Source organism: Tachypleus tridentatus, chromosome 7, assembly GCF_004210375.1.
Source record: "Tachypleus tridentatus isolate NWPU-2018 chromosome 7, ASM421037v1, whole genome shotgun sequence".
In the NCBI taxonomy this organism is placed as follows: domain Eukaryota; kingdom Metazoa; phylum Arthropoda; class Merostomata; order Xiphosura; family Limulidae; genus Tachypleus; species Tachypleus tridentatus.
In genome coordinates this window covers 99,264,412-99,284,022 of record NC_134831.1, presented here as the reverse complement: position 1 = coordinate 99,284,022, position 19,611 = coordinate 99,264,412, and the positions used below count along the sequence as shown (strand labels likewise).

Genomic DNA, 19,611 nt, shown 5'->3' with positions numbered 1-19,611 from the left:
CATTCAATATTTTATCATGCTTCTACGAAACTTAGAGAGATCTCTAGCCTTACCTATTAACCAAATGTAGCATTTCAAAGCTAGGTCGCCTAAAGGAGACAAATTCGCACCTCTATTAACAGTTATAGTGTGTTAGTCATTAAAAATACTTTCAGTAAATTATTTTCATATAACTATGTTTAATCCTGTTAGAAACTCGTGCTTAGCCTAAGAAATGGTTAATAAGTGTGCAAAAAGAAATTAACGCTTTTTAAGTTTATTAATAAAACTTTTGACTTCATTACAGTAACTGCCATCAGTTTTTATTTGACCACAATTAAAATCACACCTTGTAATGCTTCTATGCTAGAAATGACGAGTGTGTTTTGGTAATTTGATTCGACCCAGCCAACCGCAGATTGTAACTTGAGCATCTAACTGTCAATCCCAACCAGAACTTAAAACTCTTAACTAAATATGCTAAACAAACATGTTAGATCGATTAATTCATTCTTCGTAAAGTTAAATTTACGGCATTTTGGAAGACGGAATGTTTTCAACGATTATTAAGAAATATTACTTTGCGTTTGTTGTCAGTACTAACACTGATGCTTTAACATATAATTTCTTTGTATGATTGTTACGCTAGTGTCATCTAGTGGTGAAGGCGTAAATAGCAAAATGTTTAATCTATTTTTATTTGATTAAAATATGATATTTTGTTACTAAAAATGACTGTACAAAACATTCTTCTGATAATTATAGAAGTACTCAGTAAACAAATCTGAAACACCTATTTATTATCATAAAAGCATGGGTATAAGTTATTTCATTAAGAAAACTTGCCCCATCCCTGCTCTTATTTCCTATTTTACAAATTCACTAATTATAAGTGACGTACTTGATGAAGAAAAAAATGTGTTATAACCATATACAAACCCTGATTATCCGATAATAAAGACAGTTTTCATTCTTTGTTATGGTTATAATACACATGAAATCACATGATGAGTAACTAAACATATTCTAATTCACACAAATATTGATGAATAACTTGTTTTTATTTTCCAGGAAATCCAAAATAATAATTTTTTCTGGGTTAAGAACAATCGTAAGTAACATTTTAGTTTATTAATGAAAACTGTACGTTTTCAGTTTAGCAAAAATAGTCCCGTATCCTTTCGTGCAAGCCTGTTTCGAATAATCACATGAAGTGCCACTAGGGCAACAAAAATCATCATCTCCACAGCAAACTGCGCCAGTCGCAGGACAACACACATAGGTGTGGATCGAATGAGGGCAGCACGTGTGGCCATCAGCGCAAGTGAATATAGACCCACAATTTACATCGGCTGAAAAAATACACATACACTGGTTATTTTATTGATAGAAATTTCGCCCAAAACGTTTAAAAATAATAATGTTTATATAATTAAAGTTTCTCAGATGAACTAAAAACAAAACATTCTTATAAACAAAGTTTTTAAGACAGAACCTGTCTACGTAAGTGTTAAACTTAGCTGCGAATTATTTATTTTTATTCTATGAAGTAGAATTAAACTTTAAAGAGTGAACAAAACCATATTTAAACATTAGCACCTTTATGTCAGTGTGACTTTATCAATTGTGGTATCCACACTTTAGTTATAAATGAAGTACCTTAGAATAAATTTATCAGCAAAAAACAAAAAACTCTCGTGTTTTTGTTTTTCATTTATACATAAACTTGATATAAGTAGGCTAAAACTTACCGTAACAAAGTGTAATAGAAAGGACAAAACAGAAAACCACCAAACCGGCCTTCATCTGTTACAAAAGGAATTTATTATGGTTAAAATAAAAGCTTTGTTGTTAAATTTCAAACAGTTTATTAATATACAAATTCTACGTTTGTTTATCAGTTTCAATAATCAATGGATTTTGTGGTACTTTCTCGAGTGTTGTCTATTAACATAGGCTTGTATAATTCACAAGTATATAACTGCAAGCGGAGTTTCAAAAGACAATACTCGCCAAACAAAAAATTCTCCCCCATTGGAACGGCGGTATGTTTCCTGACTTACAACGCGAGAAACCAGGTTTCGACACTATCGGTGGGCATAGCACAGATGTCTCATTGTATAGTTTTGTGTTTAGCTTTGAACAAACAAACAAATCTGAGATAAAAGATCACAAACGATAGGCCCCTGGATCTATAGTCCAGCACGTTAACCACTGAGACAAGATAACAGTTATTTCGATTATAATATCCTATGTTGATTTAGCTTGTAAATTTGTATGTATGTGTAAAAGTGTTAGGACAAGAAAATATTTTGTCATTCTTTCCATTTTATGGGCTAATTCTTCCACGCCATAATTTCAACACTATGGTATCGGTTCATTGATCCTTGTTGACTGAATGAGCCAGGGTGTTTGTCATTTTTTAGAATTCCCATATAATTGTACCAAGGGAATGTCATAAGGGCTCTGTTTGTATAAACATGCTGATGAAATTTTAGGGTCTAAAATAACTATCATGGTACCCCAAACAGTGTCTTAGCTATATAGACGTTAACTAGATACGAGCTAGCATATAATAAGAGTGTATACTAAAAGAAACAAATTAAATAGCACTCCCCAAGTATACCTTGATAACAGCGGATTTCAACACTATATATTAAATTTTTTGTCATGCCACATCCCACAAAAAAAGCATAGAGAATTGTCAGTAGAGCAAAGAGTTTGCTTTGCCAGTTGGCCCTCAAAGAGCCCCGATCTCGACCCAGTTGAGTAGATCTGGGATTTTATAGATCAGTACTTGACAAATCAACAGTTATTTCCAAATAAACTTTATGGAAATGTATTAGAAACTTTATGGAAATTTATTAGAAACTTTATGGAAATGTATTAGAAACTTCATGGAAATGTATTAGAGACATTTGGAGTAAAATACCAAAGGACACTTTGATTAAATATGTTGCAATGATGCATGAAAGACTGTCTGAGGTTATTAAAATAAAAGAGTTTATTTAGAATTAAGCGCAAAGCTACACAATGGGCTATCTGTACTCTGCCCACCATGGGCATCGAAACCCGGTTTTATAGTGTGTAAGTCCGCAGACATTCCACTGGGAGGCACATAAAAGGGACATAAAACATTAATTGTTTACTGAACTTAAACACTTTCACCGAGTTTCTGTTGCACTAAATATGAACATTAATATTTGTTTTGAATATTTCACCTGTAATTTGTTTTTAATTGTTCTTTGAAAGTCGCCTGAAATCTAATCTTTCACTTTGTCCTAATACTTTTGTACAATGGTATTATTCAGTTTTCTCTCTCCACAGTTCTATAGATGGCAGCACCAAACTTCACAAACGTTTTCCGAGTGCAACGATGAGAAATTTATTTGTGTGTTTAGAAGCATGAAGATATATATTTCAAAATGATGCCTTGTACTTTTAAACGTTATGTGTAGGGTGATGGCCATTACACTTGTAAGCGTCAAGAACTTGAAAATGGGGATACTTAAACAGTTATTAATTGTTTAATCACCTTATGACTTGTACCTCTGTCTTTAAGAACCAGCATGTGTATAGCACAAAGGCCTACTGCGTATTTTCTATCCTCTTTAGTTGATATATACTTTTTCAAAATTCCTATTAATATCAAGTATAGAGTTTTAATATACAATGTCAAACAAAAGCGCCACTAAGTTCCTCACACCCTACTTACTCACGAAACTGGGTCAATCAACAAAGGTGTCAAACTTTCTCTTGGGAAAGATTGCTGTGTAGAAACAGAAATAAGCCTTTTCAATAACAAGTTAGGATATAAAATCCCTAATTTTGAAATCAGAGTGACCATCAGTCACGTGGAGAGCCATCTGAAAAGGATGGCGTTGTTTTTCGTATATAATGCATGTTTTATCAGACTGGGACAAAACTAAACGAAACTTTAATTTTATATCAGGTCTTAACACATTTAAATTGTTTTCTTGCTTTTCAGTAAAGGAACCGCGCTAAAACTCGACTACAACACCTATCGTTGTTTAGGTAGTGAAAATTTTCTGGTATATTTTTCTTCGTTTGTGTGTGTCAAATTCAGTGGGGTTCAAAGAAAGCGATGCTTGTGCAAAACATTTCTGGAGAGCATCCAGTTAATCTGCAGTTTCTATCCAACTAAACTAAAACGAATCTGAAAATACGCACGTGATTCAACAAAAATTTAACAAGAACAATCAGAGATTATACCCTCTCGCTCCTTTTCGAGATTGCATGCGTTTACATTGGATAACGTAAAATTTCACCTTCGAAACTCAGAAACTCGTTTTTAGATCAGAATGATCAACGTTCAGGATCATGTTTTGTAGTGTGATGAAGAGTCTCATCCTTAATATGCGCATGAAATTTGGTTAGAAATCCGATCACATTTTACACATTTATTAATCCAAAATCGCGAAAATTCAAAGTAATCCAGAATCTGGATGTGGTCCAGACTAAATTTGAGGAAGACGGTTCCATGATAAGTTCCCATCTTATGTAAAATTTTCGCTTATAGAGGTCGCGCGCGAAAACCAGACACTCAGACACATACGAATCACATTGCAAAACCTTCTCAGGGTAAAGGTAAAAAATTGTATTTGTTTTATGCTCACAATTAAACATTAAGAGAAAGTGAGCCGTTTTTTGCTTTTAATGAACATGTGTATAAATAGTGCAATATATCTTTCATTTAAAAAAAAAACAGTATTGAAGCAACAGGCGTATTCTACTAAAATCATGATTAAATAATTAGAACCTAATCAAAGACACTCATTTTTAATACTTAACGCCCTCTCTAGTGATTCTCAGTGGGATTTTACAGGGTTAGGTTTCTCGGCTCGTAATCTGACTGTCGTAGTTTCGAATTCCCAACACACCACACGTATTCACCCTTTCAGCTGCGGGATAGTTATAATGTTACGATCATTCTCACTATTCGTTGGTAAAAAGAGTACCCCAAGAGTTGGCGATGGGTGACTAGCTGCCTTCCCTCTAGCTTTACACTGCTAAATGCGACTCGTAATCCGAGGGTCGCGAGTTCGCGCCGCGTCGCGCTAAACATGCTCGCCCTCCCAGCCGTGGGGGTGTATAATGTGACGGTCAATCCCACTATTCGTTGGTAAAAGAGTAGCCCAAGAGTTGGCGGTGGGTGGTGATGACTAGCTGCTTTCCCTCTAGTCTTACACTGCTAAATTAGGGACGGCTAGCACAGATAGCCCTCGAGTAGCTTTGTGCAAAATTCCAAAACAAACAAACAAACAAGCAAAATTAGGGATGGCTAGCACAGGTACCCCTCGTGTAGTTCTGCGCGAACTTTAAAAACAAACAAATAATCTCTGTTGCTACTATTTGAAACTATAGCGGCGTATGACCTCTTGACCTCAATAAACACTTCTCACATACCCTGTGGGTATTGGAACTCCACCCGCGTGTTCGCCAAAAGAACTGCGACATAAGATTGTTAAAAAAATACACATTGTCATATTAGTTTTAATGTAATAGGAGGTCTGATCAAAAAGTTCTAAGATTTCTTCTGTTCAGGCACCAATACAGATGTAGTGAGCTTCCCTCAAGTGTATACAAAGTACAAATAGTGGTCTACCACACGAACAAGCCATTTCTCCAGACATTATACTCGTGTTACGAAAAACGTGTTCAAAGACAGACGTACCTCTTGCTCCTGTCGTAATAAAATAGACAGAAAATAAGAGCAACATGTTTCTATCATGTTTTGTGTGAAAAATGGAGAGACAGAAATGTTAAAAACTGCCTTTGGTGATGACTGATTAAGTAAGGCTGTCGTTTATCAGTGGATAAAACTCTTCCAAGGTGGCCGAGAATCGGTCAAAGATGACCAACGTTCTGGGCGACCATCGACATCGTCCACTGGTTAAAGGGTCGCTAAGATGAAAAAAAAAATCGAACTGCTGATGAACTGGATATTTCCTTTGGATCGTGTCAGGATTCTTTATTATAACAACTCACCATCACACACTGCTGTGTTTATTATAACAACACACCTTCACACACTGCTGTGTTTATTATAAGAACTCACCATCACACACTGTTGTGTTTATTATAACAACACACAATCACATACTGCTGTGTTTATTATAAGAACTCACCATCACACACTGTTGTGTTTATTATAACAACACACAATCACATACTGCTGTGTTTATTATAACAACGCACCATCACACACTGCTGTGTTTATTATAACAACGCACCATCACACACTGCTGTGTTTATTATAACAACGCACCATCACACACTGCTGTGTTTATTATAACAACGTACCTTCACACACTGCTGTGTTTATTATAACAACGCACCATCACACGCTGCTGTGTTTATTATAACAACGCACCATCACACACTGCTGTGTTTATTATAACAACGCACCATCACACACTGCTGTGTTTATTATAACAACGCACCATCACACACTGCTGTGTTTATTATAACAACGCACCATCACACACTGCTGTGTTTATTATAACAACGCACCATCACACACTGCTGTGTTTATTATAACAACGCACCATCACACACTGCTGTGGTTTATTATAACAACGCACCATCACACACTGCTGTGTTTATTATAACAACGCACCATCACACACCGCTGTGTTTATTATAACAACGCACCATCACACACCGCTGTGGTTTATTATAACAACGCACCATCACACACTGCTGTGTTTATTATAACAACTCACCATCACACACTGCGCTGTGTTTATTATAACAACACACCATCACACACTGCTGTGGTTTATTATAACAACGTACCATCACACACTGCTGTGTTTATTATAACAACACACCTTCACACACACTGCTGTGTTTTATTATAACAAACACCACCATCACACACTGCTGTGTTTATTATAACAACACACCTTCACACACTGCTGTGTTTATTATAACAACGTACCATCACACACTGCTGTGTTTATTATAACAACGTACCATCACACACACACTGCTGTGTTTATTATAACAACACACCATCACACACTGCTATGTTTATTATAACAACACACCATCAGACACTGCTATGTTTATTATAACAACACACCATCACACACTGCTGTGTTTATTATAACAACACACCGTCACACACTGCTGTGTTTATTATAACAACACACCTTCACACACTGCTGTGTTTATTATAACAACACACCTTCACACACTGCTGTGTTTATTATAACAACACACCATCACACACTGCTGTGTTTATTATAACAACGCACCATCACACACTGCTGTGTTTATTATAACAACGTACCATCACACACTGCTATGTTTATTATAACAACACACCATCACACACTGCTGTGTTTATTATAACAACGTACCATCACACACTGCTGTGTTTATTATAACAACGTACCATCACACACTGCTGTGTTTATTATAACAACACACCATCACACACTGCTGTGTTTATTATAACAACACACCATCACACACTGCTATGTTTATTATAACAACACACCATCACACACTGCTGTGTTTATTATAACAACGCACCATCACACACTGCTATGTTTATTATAACAACACACCATCACACACTGCTGTGTTTATTATAACAACGCACCGTCACACACTGCTGTGTTTATTATAACAACACACCATCACACACTGCTATGTTTATTATAACAACGCACCGTCACACACTGCTGTGTTTATTATAACAACACACCATCACACACTGCTATGTTTATTATAACAACACACCATCACACACTGCTGTGTTTATTATAACAACGCACCATCACACACTGCTGTGTTTATTATAACAACGCACCATCACACGCTGCTGTGTTTATTATAACAACGCACCATCACACACTGCTGTGTTTATTATAACAACGCACCATCACACACTGCTGTGTTTATTATAACAACACACCATCACACACTGCTGTGTTTATTATAACAACACACCATCACACAATGCTGTGTTTATTATAACAACGTACCGTCACACACTGCTGTGTTTATTATAACAACACACCATCACACACTGCTGTGTTTATTATAACAACACACCATCACACGCTGCTGTGTTTATTATAACAACACACCATCACACGCTGCTGTGTTTATTATAACAACACACCATCAGACACTGCTGTGTTTATTATAACAACACACCATCAGACACTGCTGTGTTTATTATAACAACACACAATCACACACTGCTGTGTTTATTATAACAACGTACCATCACACACTGCTGTGTTTATTATAACAACACACCATCACACACTGCTGTGTTTATTATAACAATACACCATCACACGCTGCTGTGTTTATTATAACAACACACCTTCACACACTGCTGTGTTTATTATAACAACGTACCATCACACACTGCTGTGTTTATTATAACAACGCACCATCACACACTGCTGTGTTTATTATAAGAACTCACCTACACACACTGCTGTGTTTGTTATAAGAACTCACCTACACACACTGCTGTGTTTATTATAACAACGCACCATCACACGCTGCTGTGTTTATTATAACAACGCACCATCACACACAACGCTGTGTTTATTATAACAACGCACCATCACACACTGCTGTGTTTATTATAACAACACACCATCACACACTGCTGTGTTTATTATAACAACACACCATCACACACTGCTGTGTTTATTATAACAACACACCATCACACGCTGCTGTGTTTATTATAACAACACACCATCACACGCTGCTGTGTTTATTATAACAACACACCATCAGACACTGCTGTGTTTATTATAACAACACACCATCACACACTGCTGTGTTTATTATAACAACACACAATCACACACTGCTGTGTTTATTATAACAACGTACCATCACACACTGCTGTGTTTATTATAACAACACACCATCACACACTGCTGTGTTTATTATAACAATACACCATCACACGCTGCTGTGTTTATTATAACAACACACCTTCACACACTGCTGTGTTTATTATAACAACGTACCATCACACACTGCTGTGTTTATTATAACAACGTACCATCACACACTGCTGTGTTTATTATAACAACACACCATCACACACAGCTGTGTTTGTTATAAGAACTCACCTACACACACTGCTGTGTTTATTATAACAACGCACCATCACACGCTGCTGTGTTTATTATAACAACGCACCATCACACACTGCTGTGTTTATTATAACAACGCACCATCACACACTGCTGTGTTTATTATAACAACACACCATCACACACTGCTGTGTTTATTATAACAACGTACCGTCACACACTGCTGTGTTTATTATAACAACACACCATCACACACTGCTGTGTTTATTATAACAACACACCATCACACGCTGCTGTGTTTATTATAACAACACACCATCACACGCTGCTGTGTTTATTATAACAACACACCATCAGACACTGCTGTGTTTATTATAACAACACACCATCACACACTGCTGTGTTTATTATAACAACACACAATCACACACTGCTGTGTTTATTATAACAACGTACCATCACACACTGCTGTGTTTATTATAACAACACACCATCACACACTGCTGTGTTTATTATAACAATACACCATCACACGCTGCTGTGTTTATTATAACAACACACCTTCACACACTGCTGTGTTTATTATAACAACGTACCATCACACACTGCTGTGTTTATTATAACAACGCACCATCACACACTGCTGTGTTTATTATAAGAACTCACCTACACACACTGCTGTGTTTATTATAACAACGCACCATCACACACTGCTGTGTTTATTAGAAGAACGTACCATCACACACTGCTGTGTTTATTATAACAACGTACCATCACACACTGCTGTGTTTATTATAATAACGCACCATCACACACAGCTGTGTTTGTTATAAGAACTCACCTACACACACTGCTGTGTCTGATGCCACACCCCTCATATTCTCCCGATCTTGCTCCTTCTATGTTTTTTTCTGTTCCCAAAAATCAAAATTAATTGAAAGGAAAGAGATTTGATGACATTCCAACATCCATAATAATGTAAATCAGAACATAACAGTAGAAGACTTCCAGTATTGCTTCCAAAAATGACAGGAACATTGAATCATCGTGGGAGATTACTTTGAAGAGAATAGCATACAATACTGATGTATGTACGTTATTATTTGGAATAAAAGTAAAGTCTTAGAACTTTTTGATCAAACCTCAAACATCAAAGTTATTTTGGAAAGAACAGACGGACACCTATTAACCCGAGAAATAAACGGCCTTACAACACAAAAAATGTTATTTTATTTAATTGAACATTTAACGCAGGCCCGGCATGGCCAAGCGTGTTATGGAGTTCGACTCGTAATCTGAGGGTCGCGGGTTCGAATCCCGGTCGCGCCAAATATGCTCGCCCTTTCAGCCGTGGGAGCATTATAACATGACGGTCAATCTTACTATTCGTTGGTAAAAGACTAGCCCAAGAGTTGGCGGTGGGTGGTGATGACTAGCTGCCTTCCCTCTAGTCTTACACTGCTAAATTAGGGACGGCTAGCGCAGATAGCCCTCGAGTAGCTTTGCGCGAAATTCAAAACAAACAAACAAACATTTAACGCGTTCCGCTCTGCAGCTTATTAAGGAGTGTTTACTAAAATACGAACCGGAACTGACAGTACAAAGCTTCAAATGTTACAATGTTGTTTATATTTAGCAATAATATATTTTCTATACACCACAGAAGTTAAACAGACAGATACTTACAATAATATATTTTCTATACACCACAGAAGTTAAACAGACAGATACTTACAATAACATATTTTCTATACACCACAGAAGTTAAACAGACAGATACTTACTTTCTATGATATATTTTCTATACACCACAGAAGTTAAACAGACAGATACTTACTTTCTATGATATATTTTCTATACACCACAGAAGTTAAACAGACAGATACTTACTTTCTATGATATATTTTCTATACACCACAGAAGTTAAACAGACAGATACTTACTTTCTATGATATATTTTCTACACACCACAGAAGTTAAACAGACAGATACTTACTTTCTATGATATATTTTCTATACACCACAGAAGTTAAACAGACAGATACTTACTTTCTATGATATATTTTCTAACACCACAGAAGTTAAACAGACAGATACTTAACTTTCTATGATATATTTTCTATACACCACAGAAGTTAAACAGACAGATACTTACTTTCTATGATATATTTTCTATACACCACAGAAGTTAAACAGACAGATACTTACTTTCTATGATATATTTTCTATACACCACAGAAGTTAAACAGACAGATACTTACTTTCTATGATATATTTTCTATACACCACAGAAGTTAAACAGACAGATACTTACTTTCTATGATATATTTTCTATACACCACAGAAGTTAAACAGACAGATACTTACTTTCTATGATATATTTTCTATACACCACAGAAGTTAAACAGACAGATACTTACTTTCTATGATATATTTTCTATACACCACAGAAGTTAAACAGACAGATACTTACTTTCTATGATATATTTTCTACACACCACAGAAGTTAAACAGACAGATACTTACTTTCTATGATATATTTTCTATACACCACAGAAGTTAAACAGACAGATACTAACTTTCTATGATATATTTTCTATACACCACAGAAGTTAAACAGACAGATACTTACTTTCTATGATATATTTTCTACACACCACAGAAGTTAAACAGACAGATACTTACTTTCTATGATATATTTTCTATACACCACAGAAGTTAAACAGACAGATACTTACTTTCTATGATATATTTTCTATAGTTAAACAGACAGATACTTACTTTCTATGATATATTTTCTATACACCACAGAAGTTAAACAGACAGATACTTACTTTCTATGATATATTTTCTATACACCACAGAAGTTAAACAGACAGATACTTACTTTCTATGATATATTTTCTATACACCACAGAAGTTAAACAGACAGATACTTACTTTCTATGATATATTTTCTATACACCACAGAAGTTAAACAGACAGATACTTACTTTCTATGATATATTTTCTATACACCACAGAAGTTAAACAGACAGATACTTACTTTCTATGATATATTTTCTATACACCACAGAAGTTAAACAGACAGATACTTACTTTCTATGATATATTTTCTATACACCACAGAAGTTAAACAGACAGATACTTACTTTCTATGATATATTTTCTATACACCACAGAAGTTAAACAGACAGATACTTACTTTCTATGATATATTTTCTATACACCACAGAAGTTAAACAGACAGATACTTACTTTCTATGATATATTTTCTATACACCACAGAAGTTAAACAGACAGATACTTACTTTCTATGATATATTTTCTATACACCACAGAAGTTAAACAGACAGATACTTACTTTCTATGATATATTTTCTACACACCACAGAAGTTAAACAGACAGATACTTACAATAATATATTTTCTATACACCACAGAAGTTAAACAGACAGATACTTACTTTCTATGATATATTTTCTATACACCACAGAAGTTAAACAGACAGATACTTACTTTCTATGATATATTTTCTATACACCACAGAAGTTAAACAGACAGATACTTACTTTCTATGATATATTTTCTATACACCACAGAAGTTAAACAGACAGATACTTACTTTCTATGATATATTTTCTATACACCACAGAAGTTAAACAGACAGATACTTACTTTCTATGATATATTTTCTACACACCACAGAAGTTAAACAGACAGATACTTACTTTCTATGATATATTTTCTATACACCACAGAAGTTAAACAGACAGATACTTACTTTCTATGATATATTTTCTATACACCACAGAAGTTAAACAGACAGATACTTACTTTCTATGATATATTTTCTATACACCACAGAAGTTAAACAGACAGATACTTACTTTCTATGATATATTTTCTATACACCAGAAGTTAAACAGACAGATACTTACTTTCTATGATATATTTTCTATACACCACAGAAGTTAAACAGACAGATACTTACTTTCTATGATATATTTTCTACACACCACAGAAGTTAAACAGACAGATACTTACAATAATATATTTTCTATACACCACAGAAGTTAAACAGACAGATACTTACTTTCTATGATATATTTTCTATACACCACAGAAGTTAAACAGACAGATACTTACTTTCTATGATATATTTTCTATACACCACAGAAGTTAAACAGACAGATACTTACTTTCTATGATATATTTTCTATACACCACAGAAGTTAAACAGACAGATACTTACTTTCTATGATATATTTTCTATACACCACAGAAGTTAAACAGACAGATACTTACTTTCTATGATATATTTTCTATACACCACAGAAGTTAAACAGACAGATACTTACTTTCTATGATATATTTTCTATACACCACAGAAGTTAAACAGACAGATACTTACTTTCTATGATATATTTTCTATACACCACAGAAGTTAAACAGACAGATACTTACTTTCTATGATATATTTTCTACACACCACAGAAGTTAAACAGACAGATACTTACTTTCTATGATATATTTTCTATACACCACAGAAGTTAAACAGACAGATACTTACTTTCTATGATATATTTTCTATACACCACAGAAGTTAAACAGACAGATACTTACTTTCTATGATATATTTTCTACACACCACAGAAGTTAAACAGACAGATACTTACTTTCTATGATATATTTTCTATACACCACAGAAGTTAAACAGACAGATACTAACTTTCTATGATATATTTTCTATACACCACAGAAGTTAAACAGACAGATACTTACTTTCTATGATATATTTTCTACACACCACAGAAGTTAAACAGACAGATACTTACTTTCTATGATATATTTTCTATACACCACAGAAGTTAAACAGACAGATACTTACTTTCTATGATATATTTTCTATACACCACAGAAGTTAAACAGACAGATACTTACTTTCTATGATATATTTTCTATACACCACAGAAGTTAAACAGACAGATACTTACTTTCTATGATATATTTTCTACACACCACAGAAGTTAAACAGACAGATACTTACAATAATATATTTTCTATACACCACAGAAGTTAAACAGACAGATACTTACTTTCTATGATATATTTTCTATACACCACAGAAGTTAAACAGACAGATACTTACTCTCTATGATATATTTTCTATACACCACAGAAGTTAAACAGACAGATACTTACTTTCTATGATATATTTTCTATACACCACAGAAGTTAAACAGACAGATACTTACTTTCTATGATATATTTTCTATACACCACAGAAGTTAAACAGACAGATACTTACTTTCTATGATATATTTTCTATACACCACAGAAGTTAAACAGACAGATACTTACTTTCTATGATATATTTTCTATACACCACAGAAGTTAAACAGACAGATACTTACTTTCTATGATATATTTTCTATACACCACAGAAGTTAAACAGACAGATACTTACTTTCTATGTGGACTTCCTGAAACTCTACTAATCAGTTTAAGCAGTGTTATAGAGTTATATATATATTATTCATGTACACCTGTTCTTTCATTTTTATCCCACACTTTACAGTCACATATTTTCGTTCTCACAAAATATTGATAAGCGTGACCGATTGTTTTAAATTATCTAATCTTAATACGATGAATCCTAGAAACACACGTGAATGTGGGTGTGTTTTCTTATAGCAAAGCCACATCGAGCTCTCTGCTGAGTGCACCGAGGGGAATCGAACCCCTGATTTTAGCGTTGTAAATTCGTAAACTTCCCGCTATACTAGCGGGGGACAACTCACGTAAGAGGTCGGGAAGATTTGTTCTATTTCTATTCAAAGTGCAAAAGGGCACGTCATGGCCAGGTGGTTAGGGCACTCGGACTCGTAATCTGAGGGTCACGGTTCGAATCCTTACACCAAGCATGTTTGCCCTTCACCCGTGTGGTGACGTTATAATGTGACGGTCAATCCCACTATTTGTTGATAAAAGAGTGGCCCAAGAGTTGGCGGTGGATGGTGATGACTAACTGTCTACTCTTTATCTGCCAAATTAGGTTAGCTCAGATAGCCTCGTGTAGCTTTGCGCGAAATTCAATACAAACCAATATGTAAAAGAAATAAATTCTCTGTTTAATTTACAGCATCAATACGAGTTCTATAAGTATTGGCTCTTAACGTTTAAGTATGTATGATTTGAACCTTAATGATAATTATCTAAATATTCTACGTTAATGGTTTTCTTGGCCCAGTCTTCATTTCAGTAGCCACAATCACCCAAGGCATGGTTGGGTGTAGATGGTGATTAATCGAAAACGTTTAGGTTAAAAGAAGCAGCTTTGTTTTCCGTCATATATCGAACTGTGGTCGATTTCCCCTCTAGAAAAAAACAGAACAAACTTTGCCACTTCCAGCAGTCTATTTGTTTTTGTTTTACTTTTTGAATTTCACGCGAAGCTACACGAGGGCTATCTACGCTAGCCATCCCAAATTTAAGGGTGATAGATTAGAGAGAAGGCAATTAGTCAACATCACCCACCGCCAGCTGTTGGGCTACTTTTTTACTAAGGAATAGTGGGATTGACTGTCATATTATAATGCCCCCACGGCTGAAAGGGCGAGCAGGTTTGGTGTGACGGGGATTCGAACCCGCAACCTTCAGATTACGAGTCAGTGCCTTAACCACCTGGCCATGCCAGACCCGTTGTATAAAATATGGTGACTTATGAGTTCAACATGTGAACGAATAGATGAGAGACTAGGTTTAAGTAATGGACGGCTGGTTCCATTGAACACTCCTAAGTGTTTAGAGACCGCGTTTTTAAGGTGGCGTTTGGTTTTGTTAATGAACGTAACCTTACAATCACTACAAGGATATTTATACACGAGAAATAAACTTAAAAGTGTTAGTATTCGTTTATTATGCTGAAACAAGTACATACTGTAGAGGCTAGGCCTATATATTAGTCTGAGCTGAGCTTGAGTCCAGAAGTTTTATTTATTGTCGTCTTTTGTGCTTGTTTGTTTTGAATTTCAACTCAACGAATAGTGAGATTGAGTGTACCATTATAACGACCCCACGGCTGAAAGGGCGAGCATGTTTGGTGCGACCCTCGGATTACGAGTCGAACGCCTTAACCCACCAGGCCATGTCGGGCCCGTCTTTTGTGAAGGCTGAAAGTTGTCTGTGAACCCAAAATTGGGAGGCAAATGTTAATAGTGAATTGATAGAGGAAGCCACTCGGATGGTTACTTTTGAAAAGATTGTTTGTTTGTTTTTGAATTTCGCACAAAGCTACTCGAGGACTATCTGTGCTAGCCGTACTTAATTTAGCAGTGTAAGACTAGAGGGAAGGTAGCTAGTCATCACCACCCACCGCCAACTCTTGGACTACTCTTTTATCAACGAATAGTAGGATTGACCGTCACATTATAACGCCCCCACCGCTGAAAGTGCGAGCATGTTTAGCGCGATCGGGATGCGAACCCATGCCGGGCCTTTGAAAAGAACTGTGTAAACATGTTCGTACATGTTCCGCATTAAAAACAATATTTTCCAAAAATTATAAATTATTCATAGCTTGCAAGCAACAAAATTAATTCTAAACATTATGACAGACTTTTGTAGCCATGTTCTATCAAATTTCCCTGTTTAAAAATTAAAAGAAGAGAGCAGACCTTCTAAAAAACATTATGCATAGAATTAGTGCCTAATATGTGTCCCTCGTAAAGCTTTTAAGTCCACATTTAGGACAATTAACGTCCAGTGGCACAGCGGTAAGTCTTAAGGCTTATATCATTAAATATCCCATCGTCTGCATTATGCTTCACTACAAACAAACAAATAAGAACGTACAACAATTAGCAAGTCTTTCGTAGTTTCAATAATATTTTATAATTAAAAACTCATAAAACTTTGTTTGTTTGTTTGTTTCAAGTTAAGCACGAAGCTACACAATGGCTATCTGTTCTCTGCCCACTACGTGTATCGAAACTCGCTTACCAGCGTAAGGTCACTGGGGGGTAATAAAACTTTGATGATGTTAACAAATATTGTTGTACAACTACATTGAATAATTTGATCTGGACATGAATATTTATATTTTTTCGCCTCCGTTTATATTCGAGGCCCTTTAATTAAAGTAGTTAACAACAGGATGTAATGAACTACAAACCACGATACGCATCTTAAACGTATAAATGTACAAGGAAATGTTAACAATATATAAATATAAAAACATTCATTTTACCACAATGAGTGATAGGAACGTTGAGTCGCAAGATATGAGATATCTTCGAGTTAGTTTAGTTTTTTGTATTTACATATTAATTAAGCGCAGATAGCCCTCGAGTAGCTTTGCGCGAAATTCAAAAACAAACAAACAAACATATTAATTAAGTGTCTTATCCAACAAGATAAGTATTGGCTACGGCTAAAGCTCAAAATACTCGACTAGCAATCTACAAGTCGTGGATGCGAATCCTGTCAGCAAACATGCTCTCCTTTTCAGCCGTGATAACGTTATAATGTTATGGTTAATTCCACTTCTAGTTGGTAAAAGAAAAGCCCAAGAGTTGACTGTAGATGATATTGATCAGCTGCCTTTCCACTAGTATATCACTTCTAAATTAGTGACGGCTAGCGCATTTTGCACTCGAGTTGCCTTGTGCGAAATTCAACAAATATACAAACTTAACCCTAATTTTGATTCCATACATAGTAAAATAGTGTTATGCAGATTAGGTTCAATGTTCCGTAAGTTGACTGGTCTGTTTTTAAAAGTAATTTGTTTGTGGCTCGGATGCAAAGACTTACAATAAACTGAATCCCCCTTTATCTTATTTCTTGTCAAACGGCTATTGTTAACTTCTTCATATCACTTTCCTGATTCATTAGAATAAAAAAATAAATTATTTTCATTTTATGAAATAGTTATATTCGGTTAAGAAATGTATCTTTTGGACAAACGTTTGTATATAGACCGCAGAGCCCTTATAAACAAACGGATTTTTGGTTGTACAGATATTAATACTAGTAAATTGACTAGCAACGATTTATAAACATGGTGGAAATTATTTTATGTAGAGAAAAACATACTACATGACTTCTAAACTGAAAAGATCCAGCATGACCAGGTGGTTAAGGCGTTCGACTCTCAAACTGAGGGTTGCAAGTTCGAATCTCCGTCCCCCCAAACATGGTCGCTCTTTCAGCCGTGAGAGCGTTATAAAATAACAGTAAATCCCACTATTCGATGGCAGAAGAGTAGCCCACGAGCTAGCAGTCTTTCACTGCTAAAATAGACTCCTCGTGTAGCTTGGCGCGACATTCAAACAAACCTACCTAACTGAAATATTTGGTACAGTTTTACCCAAAATGTTTGCATATTTTGTAACAAACAACATCATTATGATTAAGATGGAATATAAATACACTTAATGTCGTCAAACTGAAACCTATATGTTATATTAAACATTCACATATGAAATCCGTATAATGAGACAGTTCCTATAGACATCTGTGAAAGTTTTAATAGGACAGCAAAAATTTTAACAGACACCTGTAGAAAGGTGTGTAATTGAGCATTTCACCTATAACAACGAAATCTTATCAAAACATACAAAAACACAAAATACAATGTAAAATTATTATGAATCGCGTCTGTAACCTTATATCAATTCATATTAAACATTTACTATTTCCTTGGTCCTCCTCGTACTTTAATAACCTATGCAAGACCACATGGCAGGCTGTGGTCACTGATGTAGTCCACTGCAAGTTCATCCACACTTGTCACTAGAAGGCGCTGCACTACAGTTACAGAACCTGATTTAGGTTCGTGCTCTGCTTAATTCTACTTAACAACAGTCAACGGGATTACAATCTGGAGACTCTGCTGGTCGTGACAATCTTCGTGATGAAGATAATTCTGTATGATACACACCCTGTGGATTGTCATCCTGGAATAAAAAGTTATTTCCAAAACTTGCCCTAGCATAGGCCAGAAATATTACTTCCATATGATGTCTGTAGGGGCGCCACTGACGTTTCCGTGGAAGATATGAAAAGCAGCTTTTTAACCATGGTGAACATCTGTGCTGCATCACCTCCGGTGTATTGTCTGTGGGAAAGACAATCTTCTATGATATGTGCTCCAGACAAACGGCGAACAACAGTCATACTATCAACCGGAAACAGGTCTTATCTGAAAAGACGACAGGTTACCAGTGTATCAACTGTAAATTGGTAATGTGTATTGCCCAAGTAACACTGTGACGGTGGTGAGTTGTGGAAAATATCGAGTTGCAGATAGCCCCTTCTTTGAAAATAGCCTTGTTTGGTAGCCTCCTAACCTTGTTTGGTCAGCCTCCTAGCCTTGTTTGGTCAGCCTCCTAACCTTGTTTGGTCAGCCTCCTAGCCTTGTTTGGTCAGCCTCCTATTTACTGTCCTTTCATATATCCTAGAATGATTGATTTCATGCTATTCTGGTGGTAAGGTGTTGCAATACTTTTTCGACCTTGACCTG

The 19,611-nt window shown here is 35.4% G+C and overlaps 1 protein-coding gene across 4 annotated transcripts; it reads right to left on the bottom strand.

Annotated features, from left to right (window-relative positions):
* Nucleotides 1-1,021: 1,021 nt before the first annotated feature.
* Nucleotides 1,022-19,204, bottom strand: LOC143256277 (progranulin-like). 4 transcript variants are annotated; one of them, XR_013031223.1, is made up of 3 exons: nucleotides 14,554-14,655; nucleotides 1,731-1,785; nucleotides 1,022-1,331 (listed from the first exon to the last, which is right to left on the bottom strand). XR_013031223.1 is itself a non-coding variant. In XM_076513302.1 (3 exons), exons 1-3 carry the CDS (start codon nucleotides 19,187-19,189, stop codon nucleotides 1,111-1,113), a joined length of 390 nt encoding a protein of 129 aa, XP_076369417.1. In that variant the 5' UTR covers nucleotides 19,190-19,204; the 3' UTR covers nucleotides 1,022-1,110. The 4 variants fall into 4 exon arrangements, 2 of the variants coding, with proteins under 2 accessions (XP_076369417.1, XP_076369418.1); XR_013031224.1 differs by lacking the exon at nucleotides 14,554-14,655 and adding an exon at nucleotides 9,925-10,012; XM_076513302.1 differs by lacking the exon at nucleotides 14,554-14,655 and adding an exon at nucleotides 19,076-19,204.
* Nucleotides 19,205-19,611: the final 407 nt, after the last annotated feature.